Genomic DNA, 21073 nt, shown 5'->3' with positions numbered 1-21073 from the left:
AAAGATAAGTGCAAATAAATGAAAAATGCTTGCAAAACTGAGAAGGAAGGAGAACCAGGAAGTGGATATTTATGGTATCCTAATGTGTAAGGGTAAAAAGAAATTAAGTATACTAAGGGTAAGCTAAATCGAAGGGAAAATGTTGAACCACTTTAACTTTTTGCTAAGTAAAAAGTCCAACACAGTTATATAGAATTTTTTTCCTGGCTCTCTCAAATGACTTTACCAGTTAGAAAGAATATCTGTTTATTGACAGAGAATAGAAACCTAAGGCTCAGAGAAACTAGAACTGCCTCTAACAGAGCTTGCATTTTAACAGGCTCCGATAAAACTTATTGTCCTCATAGAATCAAATAGTACAAATTCCCCCAACCGGTGTCCCCCTCTAGTCCCTTGCTCTCATCTGTCAACAAGCCAGAGGCTTGTTCTCTCAGATGAGCTTGTCATCTTAGGCAGCAGTGAGGAAAGTGAGGAGAGGAATAGGTTTGGTGAAGGATTAGGGTAAGAGGCGAGAGAGAGTATCAATCCTGACCCCTAGGCTTCTGGCTTTCCCACTTGGTTAATGTAGGTGCCAATTACTGAGGTGGGAAAACCGAAATAGAAGTAAATTTCTGGGAAAAGAGCAAGAGTTTAATTTTTAAGGTTAGTTGACGGTGCCTAGGAGGCACCCAAGTGGGTGTGTCAAGTAGGCAGTTGGATTCTAGTGGTTGAATTCTAGTGGATGCTAGGCTAGAGAAACCAATTTGAGCTTGTCAGACTGAATAGAAGAGATTGCCTAGAGAAAGACTATAAAGAGAGAAGAATGGGGAAATTAGGACTGAGCTTTGAAGAGCACCAACTTGTAGAGTGTGAGAGAAAGAGACATTAAATAGGCTGAGAAGGGGGAGCCAGAGAAGTCCAAGAGAAACCAGGAAAAGTGAAAAGAAGCAAAGAATGGTCAACAGAGTGGATGCTCTAACAGCTGTAATCAGGTCACCCAGGCCTCATCATTTCTCCTCTGTATTGATACATGGTCTTTGAACTGATCTCCCTGCTTCCAGTCTCCGGCTCTCCAGTCCATTCCCATTACTCCTGTTACACTTCTGCTTCCATTCTTCAAAGCTCTCTGAGCCTTCACAGTAAAGTTCAATGTCCTCTTCTGCTTCCATTCTTCAAAGCTCTCTGAGCCTTCACAGTAAAGTTCAATGTCCTCTTCTGCTTCCATTCTTCAAAACTCTCTGAGCCTTCACAGTAAAGTTCAATGTCCTTAGCAGGTCCCAGATCTGCCTCAGGATCCGGCCCCACCTCTTCAGCCTCACTCTACTACTTTCCTGGCACACCGGGACCTCCAGGTCTACTAAGCCACCTGCAGCTCCTTGACCAAGGCTTCATGTCTCTGTGCTTGGGCACAAACTCTTCCCTCTTGCTGGAAGATCTATTTGTCTCCCACACCTGTGCCCAACCATGTCCTACTCAACCTTCATTCCTCCTCTGCGAAACCTGGACACTCCACCATGCCCAAGCTCAGTTAATCTCAACCTTGCCTCTGCCTCTAAATCAGCTCTTTGTGATTAATTTTTGTCCCTTGTTCTTCACTCTAGGTAGCGTCCTGTTCACCTTTGTATCCCCAAAACCAGTGCTTCCACACGTTAGATGTTCAGCACAAATCTACTGAATAAATGACTGAACGAATGAGCACACCAAATTCTGCCTTTTGTAATCTCTTCAGAGCTTTTTGCCATGCTGCTTTATTGTTACTTATTTGGAAGATGTAATATTTAGAAATGCTAAAGAAAATATAACTTAGTTTCTTTTTTTCTCCCTCCAGTTGAGGAAAGCACCTTTTTGGACGCTGAACCTCATTCATTGGCTGAAATAGAGGAATGTCCAATTTCACTGAACTTCTAATAACTAGCTTGTAAAAGAACATAGGGGAAAGTATGAAAGGCTCTGAGATGGACTCACAGGGTCCTAGGTATATTTCACTGATTGAGAGCAGGGTCTCAGGCTAGGAGTATCAGTGTTTCACAGTTCATGTCTCAGTTGATGAGGCATGGGATTAAAATCAAATATTAGTTATTTGATTGAGTGCCATATGCAGATAGTTTCCTAAGAATTTGGGGTTACCATGGTCAAACTGTAGTGTTCAAAGTGATTCCAAGAGTAAATGAACCTTGACCAATATAATCTAATTATGAATTGTTAATAAACAAAGGTAGATATGTATTCACTAGGTAATTAGACCATGTTGAATTGAAATGAGAGTCATCCCATTCAGTTCCTTGTAGCCTGATACCTCTGTATATTTCTAATAATTTTTTTCTAACGGAGTTAATTTAATCATATCTCAATTCATGGGATTCTGTCATGTTTGGTCCATGCACAAGTTCTTTCTTATGATGTGGCCACCCCTCCAAAAATTGGTAGCATCATCATTCTCCATTTAAAGTAGTCTTTAGAATTTATAAGTTAAAAGTGAGTATTTTCCTGTGTGACTTAAGGTCTGGTATGGATATATTGGCTCATTTCTGTACAGTCCTTATATTTAGCGAACATTCATTTTCAGTGTCATGTCCTGTGAAACTTTTTATTATCTCTGACTGCAAGCATACACTGCAGTTAGGTTAGGCTGACATAGTGATTGCTTGAACTGTGGCACTGTGTTATGGTATAGTGAGACAACACCAACGTTTTGTGACACTGGCATTATGCTTCAAGGAAAAGAGGATGGACCCGAGTCTCTCAAGCTGACAGCTCTGGCTCCACTTTCCTGTATATGATACCAAGTAAAATGGTGTGTACCTTCTCATAGAAAGGAGACATCTTCTAAATGTCACACTTATTGTTCAAAAGGCTTGAGCTACTTAAGTGAACACCATTGTTTTCTGCATATACATTATTCTTTTAAAGATATAGTAGTCCTTTTATTTGGTGTTGATTGTTTGAATAAGATTCCTTCAAAGTGTATTATATTTAACAGGCTTGTGTTTCCTGCTATTTAAAAACATTAGCAAAGGATGATCATTTTTTAGCCTTTAAAAAATAGACTACAAATTGTGCGATTTAGCTACAGCTTTGGTCTTTAATTGTAAATTCTTTCAAAGGGGCACACATATTGCAGAATATGTAGCCAAGTGGAACAAGTTCAGAATTAGCATCTAAAACCCTGTAACTGTTTTAGTCCTTACCAGCCTGGCAAAGAAAGCATCAATGACAGCCTCGAGAATGCCATGCGACCATTTTAATGTCCCTCTGTCAACAAAAATATTCTAACGACAAGTCACAGCTATAAATTTTAGATGTAATTTTTATAAATTATTTTTGTAGATAAAACTTTATAGAGCGACATATAGTCCAATCCCTAATATTAACTAACCACCACCCTAACAGCATGCTGTCTGCCCAGGCACAGCATATGTATTAGGAAAGCAAAAGAGCATTGCTGCCTAAGAAATCTTGCTAAGCAAAGGGAGGTATTGTCTGCTTTGCATTCGCTTTCCTTATTACCCACACATACTGCAGAGCATACCCTCTGACTAGTAGTCTCCAGAAACCATAGTCAAAATAAAAACAATGCCTGGGAAAAGGCAAAACCTTTCACTTCAAAATGTATACGCAATATTTAACATGTCTTCTGATTCCAATTCGTGATTTAGTAATAGCTGCATATAAACCATAAATTGATATACATTTTCTCCTTGTTCTATCTACATATCTGAATCTACAGACAGCACTTTCAACCAGTACAGGCCCATTTATTCAGTTTTCAGTAGCTGCTGCTGCATCTTTGAAATGAAATAGATCTGTTGATACAAGTATAATTGGAAGTTAGATCAGAATGATCAAATGATCAAATTACTTAAATTAGACACATAATGAATTGCCTAAAGATGAAGAAACTGCTTGATTGGCAAAGGCTTACAGCAGACAGTAACCTTCAATCATTTCCTACCTCTGCAGTAAACACTGACTCATATTTTGAAGGATAGGTGATATAAAGGATAGTAATATCAAAGGTTGGTACAAATTAAATAATCATTAAAAGAAATAAGACTGATTGAGTTTTTGTTCAGAATAAGAAGATTCTGACAGATAGGAAGTCTAAATCATTTTGAGCATCTCAATGGAAAAAAAAAGGAAGATAGAAGTGGTATAATATGGATTTCAGTGCCCCAAATGTACATAGATAATGAAAAGGCAAATTGTATGCACTGCATGTAACCAGGGACTCTCAAACTGTGGGGACTTTTACCATTCATACTGATTACTGAACACTGATCCTTGGGACACGAAATTCATCATCATGTTTAAAATAACCTAGTCCACGTAACAGGGAGATTTAGTCCATTTTCTTTTCGGTAATTAAATACCAAAATGTCTAATAACTTGTACATGGTAAGCACTCCATTTATTCAGCAAGTATTTATTGCACATCCACTACGAGCTAAGCATTTAACAAAAATTAATAAATATGAATTTTACATAAGAATGAAGAAATGCTTTTCTTGAAAATTGAAGCAAAATAATATGAATCCATCAATTAACTATATAATTCAAATCAAAACTTTGTCACAGGGGATGGTGGTGGGATGAATTGGGAGATTGGAATTTACATGTATACACTAATACGTATAAAATAGATAACTAATAAAAAAGAGATTAAAAAAAACTTTGTCTAAACTACTAAAATATAAACATATTTTTAAGTCAGAAATTTATTCATTTATTTACTCATTTATTCAACAAATATTTATTTAGTGTTTATTAGGTGCCAGATATTGTTCTAGGCCTGAAGAATATAACAATGAACAGAACAGACTAAGTCGCTTTCTACATGTAGCATATATTGAAGTGGAGAAAACAGACAATTTAAAAAAATCAAGTATGTGATATAATGTCAGGATTCAGAAATAGAAGTGCTGATTTTGATAGGGTAGTCAGGGAAGGCTTCTCTGAAAAGGTCATATTTGAGTCATGCAAATATCTGATTTAAGAGCACTCCAGACAGAGGGAACAGTAAGTGAAAAATCCTGGTGCCACAAGCATATTTGGTGTGTCCTCAGAACAGTAAAAAGTCCAGTGTGGTTGGAGCATGGAAAGGGCGGAGGACTGATAGGAAATGAAATTGAATAGGTAGCCAAGGGCCTGATCATGTAGGGCCTCATAAACCATGGTAGGAACCATCGAATTTATCCTACAGTCCATGGGAAGACTTTGCTGGGTTTTGAGCAAGGAAATGATGTGATCTCGTTTACGTTTTTATTTATTTATTTATTTATTTATTTATTTATTTAACGTCTTTATTGGAGTATAATTGCTTTACAATGGTGTGTTAGTTTCTGCTTTATAACAAAGTGAATCAGCTATACATATACATATATCCCCATATCCCTTCCCTCTTGCGTCTCCCTCCCACCCTCCCTATCCCACCTCTCTAGGTGGTCCACAAAGCACCACCAATCTGATCTCCCTGTGCTATGCGACTGCTTCCCACATAAGCTCACTTCGTCCCAGCTTACCGTTTTTAAAGCATCACCCTGGCTATTCTGTGAACTGACTCTAGGGAGGCAGAGTCAAAACACAGAGAGCAGTTCAGAGGCTCGTTCATTTCCCTGGTGATTTGGAGTAGAGGCACACTAATCTTTAGCTGTTTTTTAGTTCCTAGCATCTTAGTGTCCTAACTCTGGATTAGCCTCTATTTCTTTTCTATGTCAGAGGAGAGAATTTTTAATTTGTATGTACTTTTACTAATTTTTCTATACTTTGTCATTCCAATTTATATACTGATAATTTTTCTCAGTACAATATTTTAAATCTCTTATGATCCAAGTTACTCTTTGATCTATATGCATATGAATACAAAGCTAAAGTCACCCCAGTTCTTTCCAGATATAAATATATTTTTAATTATATTGTTACTTTTGATTAGAACTTTACATTTAAAAAGTATTTTTCAGATTAGAAAAACCCCAAATTTAAGAACAGACCAGTTCACTTATTTAGGGCTGGCATGTTATCAGGGAAAACAGAGCTTAAACTCCAATTCATGTTCAGGGGCCCCCTGACTGATACAACATCTGGATGAGTAATGAAAGCATCCTGTATGGTTTGTTGGTATTAGTCTCTTTGGTGCCTTGATATGAGTCTGATAATGATCTCAGCAAGCCCCAAGTCTGCCCAAGTCTGACAGCTGTCAAATCTCGGTAGATCGTTTGTGAGCTAGAAAGATATAGACTACATGCTATTCAGTGGCATAAACAGAAGTTATCATCCAATGACTTTAAATTGTAATCAACTATAGGCTGATTTATTTAAATAGAATTTATGTTTTTTATATGCTCATTCAGAGTGTGGAACATAAATGTACTTATTTTGAAAAAAATAAAAGATAATATGTGATAATAAGAAATATTGTTTTGAATTCAAAGAAATTATAATTTAGGTTGCTTAAGATAGAAGACTGGCAACTTATGAAATGGATGGGTAGAATGGGTAAGGATAAATTAAATCCCTAATATAGACTGTATGTAATATATAGTCACCATAAAGTTAAAAATATTGCCAAGTTTCAGATAATAACTTAATGATAGCCCCAGTATTTGTTATAGTCAATAGCTTGTTGATTTTTCCTCTTAGAAAAGTTCAAAATAGTTTTTTTACAAAACATAATGTATTCCTGTAGTGGCCACATACTATTAGTGAAAGAAAAGTCCACACTTGATTATGCAGCTTCAAAAGCCTTCTGAGATGAAGCCAAGAGCAGGACCATTTTGCACGGCCATGCTTAAGAACAGAAATGCGGATATATCTTAACTAGAATAAAAAGAATAGCACCGTTAGCGAGTAACTCTAGCATGAAAAAATAAATGAGAGCAAAAGAATTCAATGTGGCTTTATGCATGTTGCTACACGTACATTTATCTAAAATCTATAAATTGAGTTTGTTTCTACTATGTTTGAGAGTACAAGTAGATTCATTTCTCATTTCATGTATATTGTCTCTGCATATAAATACATCTTATAGACAATATATTAAAAACATGCTTTTCTACATTTTTATCAAGAATTTTGAACCTTCCCATGTTCTAAATAGCAAGCTTCTCTGCTAGATGGTAAGCTCCATGAATGGCAGGGGATTTTTTTCCTAAGTACTGTTGACTGAAACAAAATACACAACCTGAAAGTTGAGAATTATGTTATTCGGTGGCCTTACTGAGGACTGTAGCCCAGAATAAGCCTCTCAGATAGCTCTGAGGAACTGTTCCAAAGAGGTAAGGGAGGAGCCAGGAAACATAGGAGCTTTTGCTGAAAAAACAAACAAACAAACAAACAATCACACGTTGAACATCAAAAGATTATGGCTAATCACAAAAAAAAAAAAAAACCCAGCCATCTCCAGTTAATGATTTTAGTGCCTTTTTATGTATGGGAAGATGCAAGAGTCTGGTCTCATTGAGATTATTCTTTTGATATGTGTCTTAACTATCTAGGGCCAGTATGTTATTTTTCTCCGCCCTGAATTCCACTCAGGGAGCACCAGTAGGGGCGGCTGCCATGGCTGATAGCTTGATGGTGGGCAACATTAGTTGTTTATTGGAGTGGCAAGCAACATTCTTTGTTTACTGAAATGGCAGGTAATATTTTTTGTCCACTGTACTTAGATTGTATACTTGGCTTAAATATCTGAAGAGAGAGAAAGCAATAAAAATATAGAGAAAAGTGAGGAAGAAGTGAAGGACAGAGATAACAAGGACTAGAAAAAATAGGAGTAGGAGTGAATGCACTTATTTTCAGCATTACTCAGTACGATGATATTCTTAGAATTTCCAAGAATGTGTAATATTTCTGGAAAATCAGATAAATAAGCTAATGGTTTCTGTATTTTGAAAATTATATAAAGTTAAAAATTATTAAAATCTATAGGACAATGCCAAATATCTCATCTTTAAAATAGAATATACTGGAGATGTTATCTGTTAACAGTTTCGTTTTTAAGCAAAAAAAAAAAAAGGAAGAAAGAAAAAGAAAGAAACGTTAGTCTTGTACTTCCAAACACGGCAGAAAAAAACTCAATTTATAGATTTTAGATAAATATGCATGGCAAATAGTCTTTTTATCCAACTGATCAAAGCTTATTTGCAGTTGATTAATCAGGTGTAGGTGGAAAAGTAATATAGTGATGGCCAGCCTGGAATGGACTCTAGACCAATTTAATACAAGATGAACAATGAACTCTTCATGAGCATGGGAAGCAACAGAACCTGCTATGCACCAAATATCATATGAAGTTATTTTCATTTGTTCTCCACTCATACCCTCAGACAACCTTTAGAGGTAGGTATTATTATGAGCTAAGAGTTATTTTCCACATTTTATGAATCAGTCAACTAACTTGTAAAATTAAGATTTTTAACTCAATGGCATATGATCCTGCAATCCCACTCCTGGGCATATATCCGGAGAAAACTATAATTCAAAAAGATACATGCACTCCAACGTTCATTGCAGCACTGTTTAAAACAGCCAAGACATGGAAGCAACTTAAATGCCCATTGACAGAAGAATGGATAAAGAAGATGTGGTACATATATCCAATGGAATATTAGCCATAAAAAAAGAATGAAATAATGCCACTTGCAGCAACATGGATGGACCTAAAGATTATCATACTAAGTGAAGTAAGTCAGAAAGAGAAAGACAAATACCATATGATATCACTTGTATATAGAATCTAAACTATGACACAAATGAACTTATCTACAAAACAGAAACAGACTCACAGACAGAGAACAGACTTGTGGTTGCCAAGCAGGGGAAGGAAGGGATGGATTGGGAGTTTGGGATTAGCAGATACAAACTATTATATAGAGAATGGATAAACAACAAGGTCCTACTGTATAGCACAAGGAACTATATTCAATATCCTATGATAAACCATAATGGAAAAGAATATGAAAAAGAATGTATATATATGTATAACTGAATCATTTGCTATACAACAGAAATTAACACAACTATACTTCAACTATATTTCAATAAAATAAATTTTTTAAAAAAGATTTTAACTCAGGTCTGTTGTTCATTCAACAAGCATTTATTAGGTACAGCTAACCGGCTAAGACCCTAATAACAATATCCAAAGGTCCATGTTCTTTCCACTAAACTGTGGGGACAGGTGACACAGGACAGGATGGAGAGCAAGTGAGTAAGGCTACAGATGATGAAACAGCCAGCAACCTAGTAGAGGAAGCAGCAGCCCCAGGAAGGAAGCACTCTCAGATGACACAGAGCATGGTTGGAGCCCTGGAGAGTTAGGAATCACTGAGTAGCTCACCGATTAGAAGGACATTAAGGAAACATTGAAAAATCAGACAGAAATCCTCATTCATCCATTCTTTCATTCAACAGTTATATGTGGAATGTCTATTATGTGCAAATCACTGAGCTAGGGGCCAGGGAGGGCAGGGGAGAATGCCAAGTTCATTGAGTAGAGGCTTTAACAGAGAAGAAGCTACAAAAACGGGGAAGATGGTAGGAAAATGAGGATGTGTGCTAGATAAACAGAAGTAATAGTTAATATGAATGTAAGGAAATAAAGTATCAGAATTTTAGAACTGACCACCCTAGACATCATCTTATTTGGTCAGCTTGTTCTCCAGTAACCTGCAGCCAGATACCCAGCAGCTAGAGAGCAAGAATGCCCAAACCAGAGTCCTGACTCCTGGTGCAAGTTTCCTTCAATGACCTGACCTGATCTGCAGAAGCCTCTAGGGCTCTGGGTTCCAAACAGGAGGCATATGTTGTCATTTCTAACATGAAACAGGAGACATGAGTTTTAGGGAAGAAGAAAGATGTTTTATCATGCACACAGAGGAGAGAGTCAACAGAGGGAAGAAAATAAGAAATGATATTGTTATGGAGGTAACTTCAGTGCAGTAAAGGATTTAGAAGTTCTCTTGCTACAAGTCACCATGGAAACCACCTGTTAAAATTCTACTCCTCCTTAAAGTTCTAGTTCAAGCATCATATTCTCCCTGAAACCTTTCAAGATCCTCCAGGTAGAAGTCATTGTTTCTCCTCAGTGCTCTCAAAACACATTGTTTATGCCAACTTTGAGGACAGTTTTGTGGATACTTTTTTTTCTCATTTCACTGTGATCTCTGTTGCCAGCTGGGATCACATGAGCCATCTTGGTGTCTGTGATATTTAGCCCAGTACCTGGCACCAAGTAGATGCTCAACTACACGTACGGGGTTAGACTGAATTCAGTGAGATCCGTGATAAATGAAAATGCATGTGCCTAGGAATAAAAGACAAACAAAAACACAAAAAAAGTGTGGCAGTAATAGTTGCAGACCTCCAAACACCTTTAACAAGAGGACCTTACCGGGAGTTCGCAGCAGGGAGGTATTCACACATCCTGTAACTTTTTACCTTTTAAAGCTTAATATGTTCGAGAAACTCTAAAGCATTCTTATTTCAAGGCAAAATGTTCAAACACTTCTACTTAAAGTCCTTCATCCCAAGGGTTTCGGAATAGCTCACGACTATTTCAGGCTGCCAACACTGCCATACAGCCCTGTTTCAGAGCATCAAAACTCACTGGCAACACTGCAGGAAGTCAATGAAGAACGCTGGCTTGGCCTGTAAACTAAAATGCCACCATGTGTTTGCAAGTTTAACATTTCAGTGGCTGAACAAGTAAGATGAGGAGAGAGAGAAGGACAGAGATGATTCCCTTCCTATAACAAACTCTACTTGAAAGTCATTTTTATATAGACATAAACAGTTGTTATTTACAAAGACACATGTTAGTCTACTGGAATTTCTCCATGCTCATATTATTTTTTTCAAATGTGGTTTAAACAATTTAGAAATAGATTATCTAGATCTAAATCGATGCAAAAAATATTTACTAAGCTTGACATTTAAGCAAAATGTCAAATCTAATATTTTTATCTTTAATTATATTTTGAAACTATCAAAAATATAACACATGTGCATCCACCACCTAGTTTTAACAAACATTTTACCATATTTATTTTTGATCTTTTCTTAAGAGACATAACATTATGGATAAAGTTAAAGGCATCTTCCTTCCTTAATCATATTTCCTACCTTCTCTTTCCAGGATTGGTATATAACATCCTTATGAATATTTTAATCATATTTTTCATTATTTCATTTCATTTAATCATATTTTTCATTATTTAATTATTCAAATAATGAAATTTATGATAGCATGTTATAATATGTATTAAATATTATTTTAAAAACAAATTTAAATTAAATTGACACTAAAATTAATAAGTGAAAGATAAAGGATGGTGTAATCATAAAGGGAGATTATTTGATACAAGTTTTAATTATGAATGTATTTAGTTCATGCCAGCATAACTTAATCAACACTTTATTTTTATACTCAATTATAACAGCATAAACTTTTGTGGACATCAGTCTGGAAAAAAAACATGTTACAAAAGCACCGAGAATTAATTTCATGAGGAAACGCTGCAAGGATACAAAGATCACCTTATTTTCCTACCTTTATATCATAAGATCAATAAAACTGACTAAAACTTGTTGGATAGATATTTTATTGTTCCCATTTATCACCCATCATTTATACACACACACACACACACTTTCTCACTTACTGTTCTTAGCTCCCTGAGAGCCAAGGAGTAAAGGAAAACACATCAGGTCTTAAGGTGACATTACCTAATAAAAGGAGATATACCGTATCATCAAGTAACACTACCTTTTTTCTTTGAAAAGAATTATCATGAGTGTCCTTATAGGAAACGAAATAAAAATTAAACAGACAAATGAAAACTACCTGAACAATGTAATGGACAGTGTTTTCAAACTAGCAATTTTACCACAATGCAGAGTTATTTTTCATCTACTGTTTCTTATATCTCATGGATAAAATCCAAGGGCATGATATGAAATTGCAGCTTTCTGGAAAATCTAGACTGTAATGATGTTCATGCATATTTACTCCTGAAAGTCCTTTGGCAAATGAAAGCATACCAGAGGACCAGTTTGTAAAATATAAACATGAAGCCACCCCACTGGCTGAAGTGGGTGTGGGAATCCCACAGCTGGTCCTAAAGGAAGGTGCTAAAACACTCAACATGCATTGTGACAGAAAGGAGTGAGTGGGAATTCAGTCTATCACGTTATTCAAATGCGATTTTTTCATTATATTGTTTTTCCTTCCAACTTTTTATCCTGGGGTTTTCATGCTTTCTGACTCTGTTGTGTACTAAGACCCATCTAGTCAGAGCAACCGTGCTTCTTAGTAATCAGAGAGTCACCCTTGGTTATTGAATATGTTTTCCAGCCTAATGAGCGAGAGCATACACATGATGCTAATGAGGGATTTTTGCTTCAAGATACTTTTTAAAATGTGTATGAGTAAGAAGAATTGTTTACTCAGATTATTTTAAGATGTAAATGCAGCTGCTTCAAAAAGGAAAAAAATAATCCTGAGAAAAATGCAACTGTGATATATGAAAATGGATCACGAGCTCAATCCTGCTTCAACTGCATCCTATATACTGAAGAGGGGCGTGGGAGCGCTCGAGGCCTCGGAGGGAGCCTTGTTTGCTCTCCAAAGCAGTGGGCACTAATCGTAGCTGCTGCCACAGTCCTCATCAATCAGTCCTGGAATCAGGCCAGGTGTATGTGAAAAATCCAAGGAATAATTCTCTACACCACAGTTAAGGGTGCTTACATGATATCTACATCATGATAGAACCCTGTTTGCCTCTGTCCCAGTAGCAACGAAAGAAAATTCTCCCTACCAGGAGAGGAAAAACTGCCTTCCTGAATCCCACATGCAGCTGCCACCCTGAGCCTGGATTCTCTTCTCTTACGTTTCCGATTTGGAACAGAACACAGGTCAGGAAAAAAAAGAGGAAAGGGTAGAGCAGGAAATGCATAGGGGTGACATTTTTTACCTTAGTGCTTTGCTACAATGTGCCTTAAGTATCAAGCCACTAAGCCCTATTGATTCTTCCTTCGAGTGACTGCCTCACTCTTGAGCTTTCCTTTGCTAGTCCCTCTAGCTGACGGTGACAGCCTGGTGACTAGTCGCCCTGCCCACACTCCACTGCCACCTAATCTTCCTAAAGCACGCCTTTCATCACATTGACTTTCTCATCACCCTGTGATCAGAAAGCTTTCTGGACTCCCCACTGACTAGAAGATAAAGGCCCCTCTTTGGACTAGAATTGAGGCCCTTTATAATCTGTCTATAGAGTGCTGGACTCAGCCACTTTTATTGGGAAGAGTTCATTTCAATCAGACTGATTTGTTCCTGTTCCCCAGCACCCGGTGCCCTGCCTGCCTCCACACACTACCCCATGTCGTTCCTTCCATCACAATTCTGTTAAATCCTACCCATCTTTTGAGATAGTTCAGCTTCCATGGTTTCCTCCCTACCTTGTGGGCATTAAACCTGGGAGTCATGTGGAAGTTGGAGCTAAGTGCCTGGCACTGGGGGCCCCTCCAGACTTTCATCTCCTTTCTCACCACTCCATCTTGGTTTTACTTGATGAATCAGTCCTTCTGACTTCTCCACTATTGATGCTTTTCAATCAGTGCATTTAATCACCTGTTCCTGTCACCTGAAACCACACACATATCACCTGAAGCATGTAGAGGAATACGTGTCACTGAAGCATGTACATTAAACTAGAATATTAAACTCCTTATAATGGAATAAAAGAGAAAGAGAAAAAGGGTGTGGCTGAGATTTGTCAGTAGGCTGTGCAAGCTATCTGCCTTAGAAAGAGCTAAGGAACTTGCTTAAAATGTTGATTTCTGAGTCCCATCCCAGATGTATTGCATCAGAATTTCTCATGGCGAATCTTACACACACTAAATTTGGAAAATCTCTTAGTCTTAGAGGGTAAGAAAGAGTATTTACTATGATTACAACTCATCACAGCTGCACATCAGAATCACATTTTGTAGCATTTTTGACAACTGCAGTTACCTTGACCTCATACCAGACCTCCTAAGTGAGAATCTTTGGGTTGGCACCCAAGGTCAAAATATCCCACAAGAGGTTTTGCTCTGCGTCCAGGATTGGAAACCACTGAGCCAAAAGTTAATGACGACCAATATTTATTAGGTAATTACGACTCCTAGAAATAGTGTTAAGCAGTTTATGTACATTTATAAACGACTTTCATAGGTTTGGAGAAGTTAAATAACTAGTCCAATGCCATACAAACTAGTAAGTGATCAAGCCTCAGTTAAACACAGGTCTATTTGATACAAAACTCCAAACTCTAATCTCATTCCCATCTACCTTTATTATTTTAGACATTATTTTAATGCATGGCCGTCAGTCTCTGCCTGGAATCGTTCCTCCTGTTAAATATGTGATTCTGGTTTTGAAAGTTCTGACATCACCTAGGGGAAGGGTTCCTCAGCTTAGTTTCCCTTCGTTCACACACCCATTGACTGGCTATCTGTAGTTCTAGACATTTTTCAAACCTTTCCATCTAATAAGCCAATTTCCATGCTTTAATCCTTATAAAAAGATAGATATTAATAGCAACTGAACTTTTTCCATGTACAAGAGAAGCCTGGTCCCCTTCACTGTAATCCTAGGTTACATGTCTGGAGAAGGGCATTGCTCCTTCCTCCTAGGTTTCAAAACAAAAAGGATTGCCGTTCTCAAATTTAAAAAAAACTATTGGCCCAAGCTTACACATGTCACCTGAGTAACAATATGGTAGACTTCCTCACCTTACCTCTCAGTCAACACTCTTCCACCCTTTGTATAGAGGGTTTAACTTTTCAATGAATTTTCACATCTCTTACCTTATTTTTTCCCCACAACTCAGTCGTTCCTGAATTGTAGCTTCTTTACAGGTAAAATACTTATAATCAAATTCCATCAAAAGGGGTGACATGAAAATTAATGAGTAAATGGATTTAAAGTATCACAGGAGTCTTGAGTGAAAGGTACACACTGTTTTTACTGTTACTACTATAATGCAGCTCACCCATTACAGTTCTGACGGAGAACACTGACAGCAGCTCTGACCTCATTTACTGGCCAGGCCAGAAGGGGTCTGCATCGTAACCTTAGAGACAGACAAGCTCCAGGAAAACAAACCAGTCAAGGTCCAAAACAACCCCGAAACCACCATCACTGCCATGCAACTGAGTGCTTTAAAACTGATTAGGAATGTTGTATGGTCAAAATTCTGAATGGACATCAGATCAAGAAACTTGGGAGAGGAATAAGTGACAGGCATGTTTGATAGATGAAACAAAATCTAGTGAAATTAGAGGGCAGCCACAAACCAGACACATGAACAAGTAATTTGCTACCTGGCAGCGTTTGCCTCCTCACACTCTGGTGGATGACAAGACATTCTTAAATACACGGGAAAGGCTTATTTAACTCATTTCAGAACATTCTTGGAAGAGGCATTTCAAGAGAGGCAGGGAATTAAATTAATGTCAAATCCCCCAAAATATTCATGAAATAATTATAAATGTATGTGAGTTTTACTTCCTATAATTTAGATTCTTCACTCCATCAAGTGGTCTTTTAAACTTATTGGATATTTCTCTTCTTTCTTACAATTCAGAGAGCTAAGGTTTTCAGTCAATGTTAATTTTCTGTGAAGGATTTTCAGAGGGGAGTATTTCCACATAGAGACCCCTGAAATTATTATTTTCAAGTAGGGCTGATTCTTTTTCTTTGTAGCCTAGAAGAAAAGAGATCTATGTAATCGCAGCGTCAAAGTGTCAAAAGACCGAGATAGGTTGAAAAAAAGAAGAAAAGAAAAGAAAACACAAAAAACCTTAAAGGCATCCATGCAGTTCTCAGCCTTACCAATCCTTGGCTCACATAAAATACTTGTGACATGCTGTAATTAACTAGTTACTCCTCTCAGAATGAATAATAATGCAATTATTTGCCAAAAGCAGGGAAGAAGGGATAGTTTCTGTTTTTAAAAATGTTCGCCTTTCATTTCTGTAGAAAGCAAAACCCTGGATTAGTTTACATAAGCTGTGAAAGCACAGAGTGACCTGCATTCTCACTATTACACTATATGATAATTGTCACCTTTTTATCAGAGCCTTATACTTTTCAATGGTTTGAAACAGTACTAAACTGACAAGTCAGGACCACATTCAAATTGTATTGGTTCTTAAAAACAGCACCCAAATACCACAGAATGTAAGTAGTAACCTGGCTGGTGAAAACATCTTTTTGTACTTGGACTTCCATGTCATTGAGGAGGCTAAGGGCTAGCGAGGGTTCTGTTTCCTTTGTCTGTGCAGACACAAATAAAAGGAGGAAGGTGAACCTTAGTTCTTCAAGGTCCTTCTCCTTCCTTAGAGATTCCATGTGCCAAGTAACACAAAGTTAGGTGAGAGTTTATCTGAATATATCACTGGTTCTCTCTCCTATGTGTTAATGTCTAGGCAATGACTGTTTTCTTTAAATTTTTCCAACTCCATCCTGCCACAATTTCAGTAATTCATTCAGCAAGCATTTATTAAAGCCTTGCTATGATGCACTGTACTAGGTACCAGGAATTCAAAGGTAAAAAAGACACATTGCCCTTGAGAAGGTTGCAGAAAAGTAAAAATATGAACTAGAGAGTAGGCACATTAACAGTGGAGTAAATGCCACCAAGGAGCCCCCTCTCCACACACACATACACAAATTCATCCACTGATATAAAGACACAAAACCCTGCTGCCCCATGAATATGAACTTCCAAAACTTTTTAAAAAGTTTTGAAGCAGAGACTTGGATTTAGTGCTAAAGCATAACAATTTTGTAATTTCAGTAGAGTCAGTTGGAATGTGTTTGTATGTATATGTGGGTCTGTTTGTGTGTGTTTTTATGTGGAGCCAACTTTATATAGAGTTTCATTAAGGATAAAATGTTCTGAACAATTGATGCCTTAAAGAAACAGATTAATTTAACATGTATCAGTTACTCATTCTAATACCAAGTGTTAGCTCAGAATTTTTTAAAACTAATATTCTCTGATATATCCTCATGACCCTATGATACTAAAAATCCTGGATCCCTTGTTTTGGAAGACAGAGACTGAGTCAATGTTATTTAAGTTCATAAAATCATGATAAATATTCCAAAAGTAGACACAGCCTTGTTTTTTTCAAGCCCTGTTCACCCAAAGCATTCATTTAATTAGTTAATATTAGGCATTTGGATCTTTCTTGTTTTTCATTGTACTGAACAGTATGTAGAACAGTGCAGGCTTTGGCATCAGACTGCCTACATTCGAAATTAGGTTCTTCCGCATACAAGCTGCGCGACTTCTCCAAGCCTACATATTCTTATCTGTAAGCTGGAGATGGTAAAAGTAACTACCTCATAGAGACAGAAGGATGAAAGGAGTAATAACATATAAAGCACATAACACTAGGACAGGCACTATCATTAAATAAGCTAGTATTATTATCATTATCCTCAAATTCAATTGAATATTCATTTGATCTCAGTGAGGACATTTAATATTTGCCAAGAAAATTATTTAGCTACCCTATGTCTATTTCTATGGCAGTAGAGTGATGAGAATTTATATTAATTTTATCCTTTCTTTAAAAATATAAAATCATGTTTCTGTATTCATTCGTTTCATTTATGTATGTATTGAAACCACAGTTATTGAAAGTTTAGTGTGTGAAAGGTATTGGGCGGGACAGGGAACACAAAGATGATTTAGCCACTACTGATAAAAATCAAGATAGACTTACAGTTGGAGACCATGGTCCTGAAATCTTGCATGGTTTTCTAATGAATTAAGCCTAATAAACTTAGGTACAAAAAATATATAGTAAGCAATGATCATATAATCAGAGTTCATTGGTCTTTCATAAACGTAGAAATGGTAGGTCTTTGTAAGCCAGTCCCAACATTTCCCTTTCCCTAAGCTACATAATTTTAAAGCCATTTCAGCAATCAATGAAGCTTTTTCCACTTATTCAAAGAAAGAAAAATATTCTTCACAGACTTCCAATTTCCAATTGTTGCTGAAATTCATGAGCAAATTTATTATACTCATGCATTTATTTAATATATGCAAGGCCCAAAGAGGAGGGAGGAAGGAGGAGGTATGATAACACTATACAGTAGAGAAAAAGATAATTATAACCCATGCTTTCCTAAAGCTTATAGCCCAGCAAAACTCCATCTTACTTTCACCTGAAAGAATCTAGGTCCTCCTTTTGAGATGAGAATAGAAATGCCAAATGTCTATACTTTTATCTTAGGCATTTCCTGAAAGGCTTTATTTGAGGCAGTAAGAATAAGGAATTTCCAAAGGGGAAACAAACCTTAAAAGGAGATCCCTGAATGAGCAATGCTAGAAAAGGAAAGGGAAGAAGATGTCGGCATCAAAAAGTCTGTGGGACTAAGATCAGATCAGTCAAACTGAAAAAAAAAAAAGCCAACTGGAAAAGGAAGATCTTGTAAGATATCCTGAACAATTGTTTAATTTGGCGCTATGGCTTAATTAAGTGAATTCTTCACTGAAACGTTGAATCTGGCCAGTTCAATTCAATCAAATTTTCTCTTTCCATCTCTATTCTCATTTCACCATTTTGTTATGATTACCAAATGGATTTCTGAATTGCCAGTCATTTTTTGTCAAGATTATATATGGTGTACATCCCTGAATTTCTTTGTATTCAATTTGGAGACACCTGAAAAGCCCTTGATATCTTACATAGTTTACTCCAGATGGACAGAGGTTCTCACATACCTTCCTCTCTGTTCTGCTGCTGCTAACAGATAATTATTTCAGTGTCTTTCAAGGAGATAGTCTCTAGAGTCTAACACAACAACAGTCAAAACCTAAACTGTCTTCAACATAAATGAAGCTGTCTTTTTAAAAATACAAAAAAGTCAGTTCCTTCCCCTCTTTATTAACTACAAATGGTTAAGGAGAACAAGCCTGAGCTACAAGTCTCTTCTCCAAATCCTTTATGAAAAGGACCAAAAGCTCTTTCAACATGTAGGAGCTCCTGATCTCAGATTTTTCAGATGCCAAGAATCAGCCAAGGAAGCAATGTCGCAATCCCAGTAGCTGTCATCATGTAGCACTATCACGGCCAAGGTAGGAACACCACTCTCAATGACTTAAGCATGTAGAGATGGTTACCATCTGTCTTATTTGTATCTAAATAAGTGAAATATTAAAAACAACCAAGTGTTCCTAAAGCAATTCTCTTACAAAAAAATATTAAATGAATTAGTACAGTATCTGCCAACACTTTTAACAGAGATCTAGGTAATTCTGATACAGATGGTTTAAAGACTACACTCTGAGAAGCACGGGTGTGTAGACAAACCCTCTCTCACTCAGTCAACAAACCGATCAAGCAGTGATTCCTAGGAAGTGAGTCTGGTGCCAGGCTGACTGCTTAAGAATACAGAATCCTAGGCTTTTCCCCTAGACTTACGGAGGCCCAGAAACCTGCTTATAAATGGCTATGTTTAAATTTTTCCGGGAAACATACACAGCCTGCAGTAAGAGGAAAGGGGTTGTATTTTACTTTAACACATCTGTGGGGGGGTCCTTGTTCCACAATTTACTAGCTCTCTGACACTATGTAATATCATTGGACTGAAAAATGGCTGTTTCAAAGATTAAAGAAAGCAATGCATGTTTAGAACCCAGCATGTAGTCAGCTGCTTGTTTTTGTTATCACTCTATCCTATGCTCAGCTCCAAGTAGATATACAAAACTAAAATGTGTGATTCATCACTTCAAGAAGCATATCATCTATTTAGAAAAGTAATATAAATATTAATAAAAATTTTAGATGGGTTTATATTCTAAGGCACTAACATATCTGCACACATAAACACGATATTCTGAGTGACAAAGTAGATTGTAAAATACAGAGAATTATAAGGACATAGGAAAAATCAGAAGAAGCTTGCTTTAAATGTCTAATTCTCTTAATTCAGGTGACCTCATTTTCATTAATTCACCAAATTTTTATTTCTATTAATAAAAATATTAAAATCATGACCGATAATCAACTTATAATTATTTAAAACTGAAAATAGAAAGAGTAGTATGTATCTGGGAAAGGGCTCCGTGGGATAGACTTCAAGGGGCCCATGAAACCCCTAAAATATTATGCAGAGTTGTTTATATGAGTATAGGTATTTCTGAGGAGAGATCCATACCTTTTACTTCATTCTCAAAGGGTTTGGTGATCTCCTCAAAACGTTAAGGACCACTGAAGATTCCTGTTTAGCACATCTTATGTGTATCCTCATATATGCTGAAGAAATTTAACTCCTGATTGTATTCCAAATAATCTCCATGTGTACTTTCTCTTAAATGTCCTCTGAATCATTTTCCTCAAGCTTTCACCATTCAAATATCCTGAGAAAAGAAGTAACACAGTAAGATTTCATTTAAGAAAATTGTAAAGCAGAGTTTCATGGCTACTTCAGCTTATTCAAATTCTGCAGGCATCAGCACGGAAGTTTATGGACATGTTTTAAAAGTTCCAGTGGCAGAGATTAACTGATGATTATTTTCTGAGTTTTCCCTTTTTATTTTTATCCATTGCTCAGTCTTTTGAATTATTTTTGATTTGTCCTATGTTTCTTTTCATCTCAGGTAGAAGAGTGAAGGAACTTCCCCTGGAAGGATAAAATTCAATTTTGCCAACTTGCATTTTGCCAACCTAGCAATTCTTCCACTTTGTGTTTTATTTATAATGTGGTAACAACTCTATTGATGTTACACATTTTTATTTCTGTCTTCCTTTAGGTGTGTGTGCAACATTGACTGTTCTCAAACCAACTTCAATCCCCTCTGTGCTTCTGATGGGAAATCTTATGATAATGCATGTCAAATCAAAGAAGCATCATGTCAGAAACAGGAGAAAATTGAAGTCATGTCGTTGGGTCGATGTCAAGGTAATGTTCACACCAAAATTCATTTTAAAGAATGTCTTTAGTCTTTGTGTAGAAATGAAAAGTGGAGATAACTCCTTATTAGGCAGCAGCTTCATTTTTGAAAGACAATTCTGACTTACAATGGGCAGTAAA

The 21073-nt window shown here is 36.7% G+C and overlaps 1 protein-coding gene across 1 annotated transcript in view; it reads left to right on the top strand.

The window, feature by feature from the left end:
* The window catches only part of TMEFF2 (transmembrane protein with EGF like and two follistatin like domains 2), a 250317-nt gene that overhangs the window by 177905 nt on the left and 51339 nt on the right, over positions 1–21073 (top strand). Inside the window, exon 6 of the mRNA XM_059927310.1 lies at positions 20793–20941. Coding sequence (XP_059783293.1) covers positions 20793–20941 — 149 coding nt within the window. The remainder of the gene's footprint in view (positions 1–20792; positions 20942–21073) is intronic.

The sequence above is a fragment of the Balaenoptera ricei genome, chromosome 7 (assembly GCF_028023285.1).
Source record: "Balaenoptera ricei isolate mBalRic1 chromosome 7, mBalRic1.hap2, whole genome shotgun sequence".
NCBI lineage: Eukaryota > Metazoa > Chordata > Mammalia > Artiodactyla > Balaenopteridae > Balaenoptera > Balaenoptera ricei.
The sequence above is the reverse complement of the archived record's forward strand: the minus strand, read 5'-3'. Positions and strand labels throughout refer to the sequence as shown.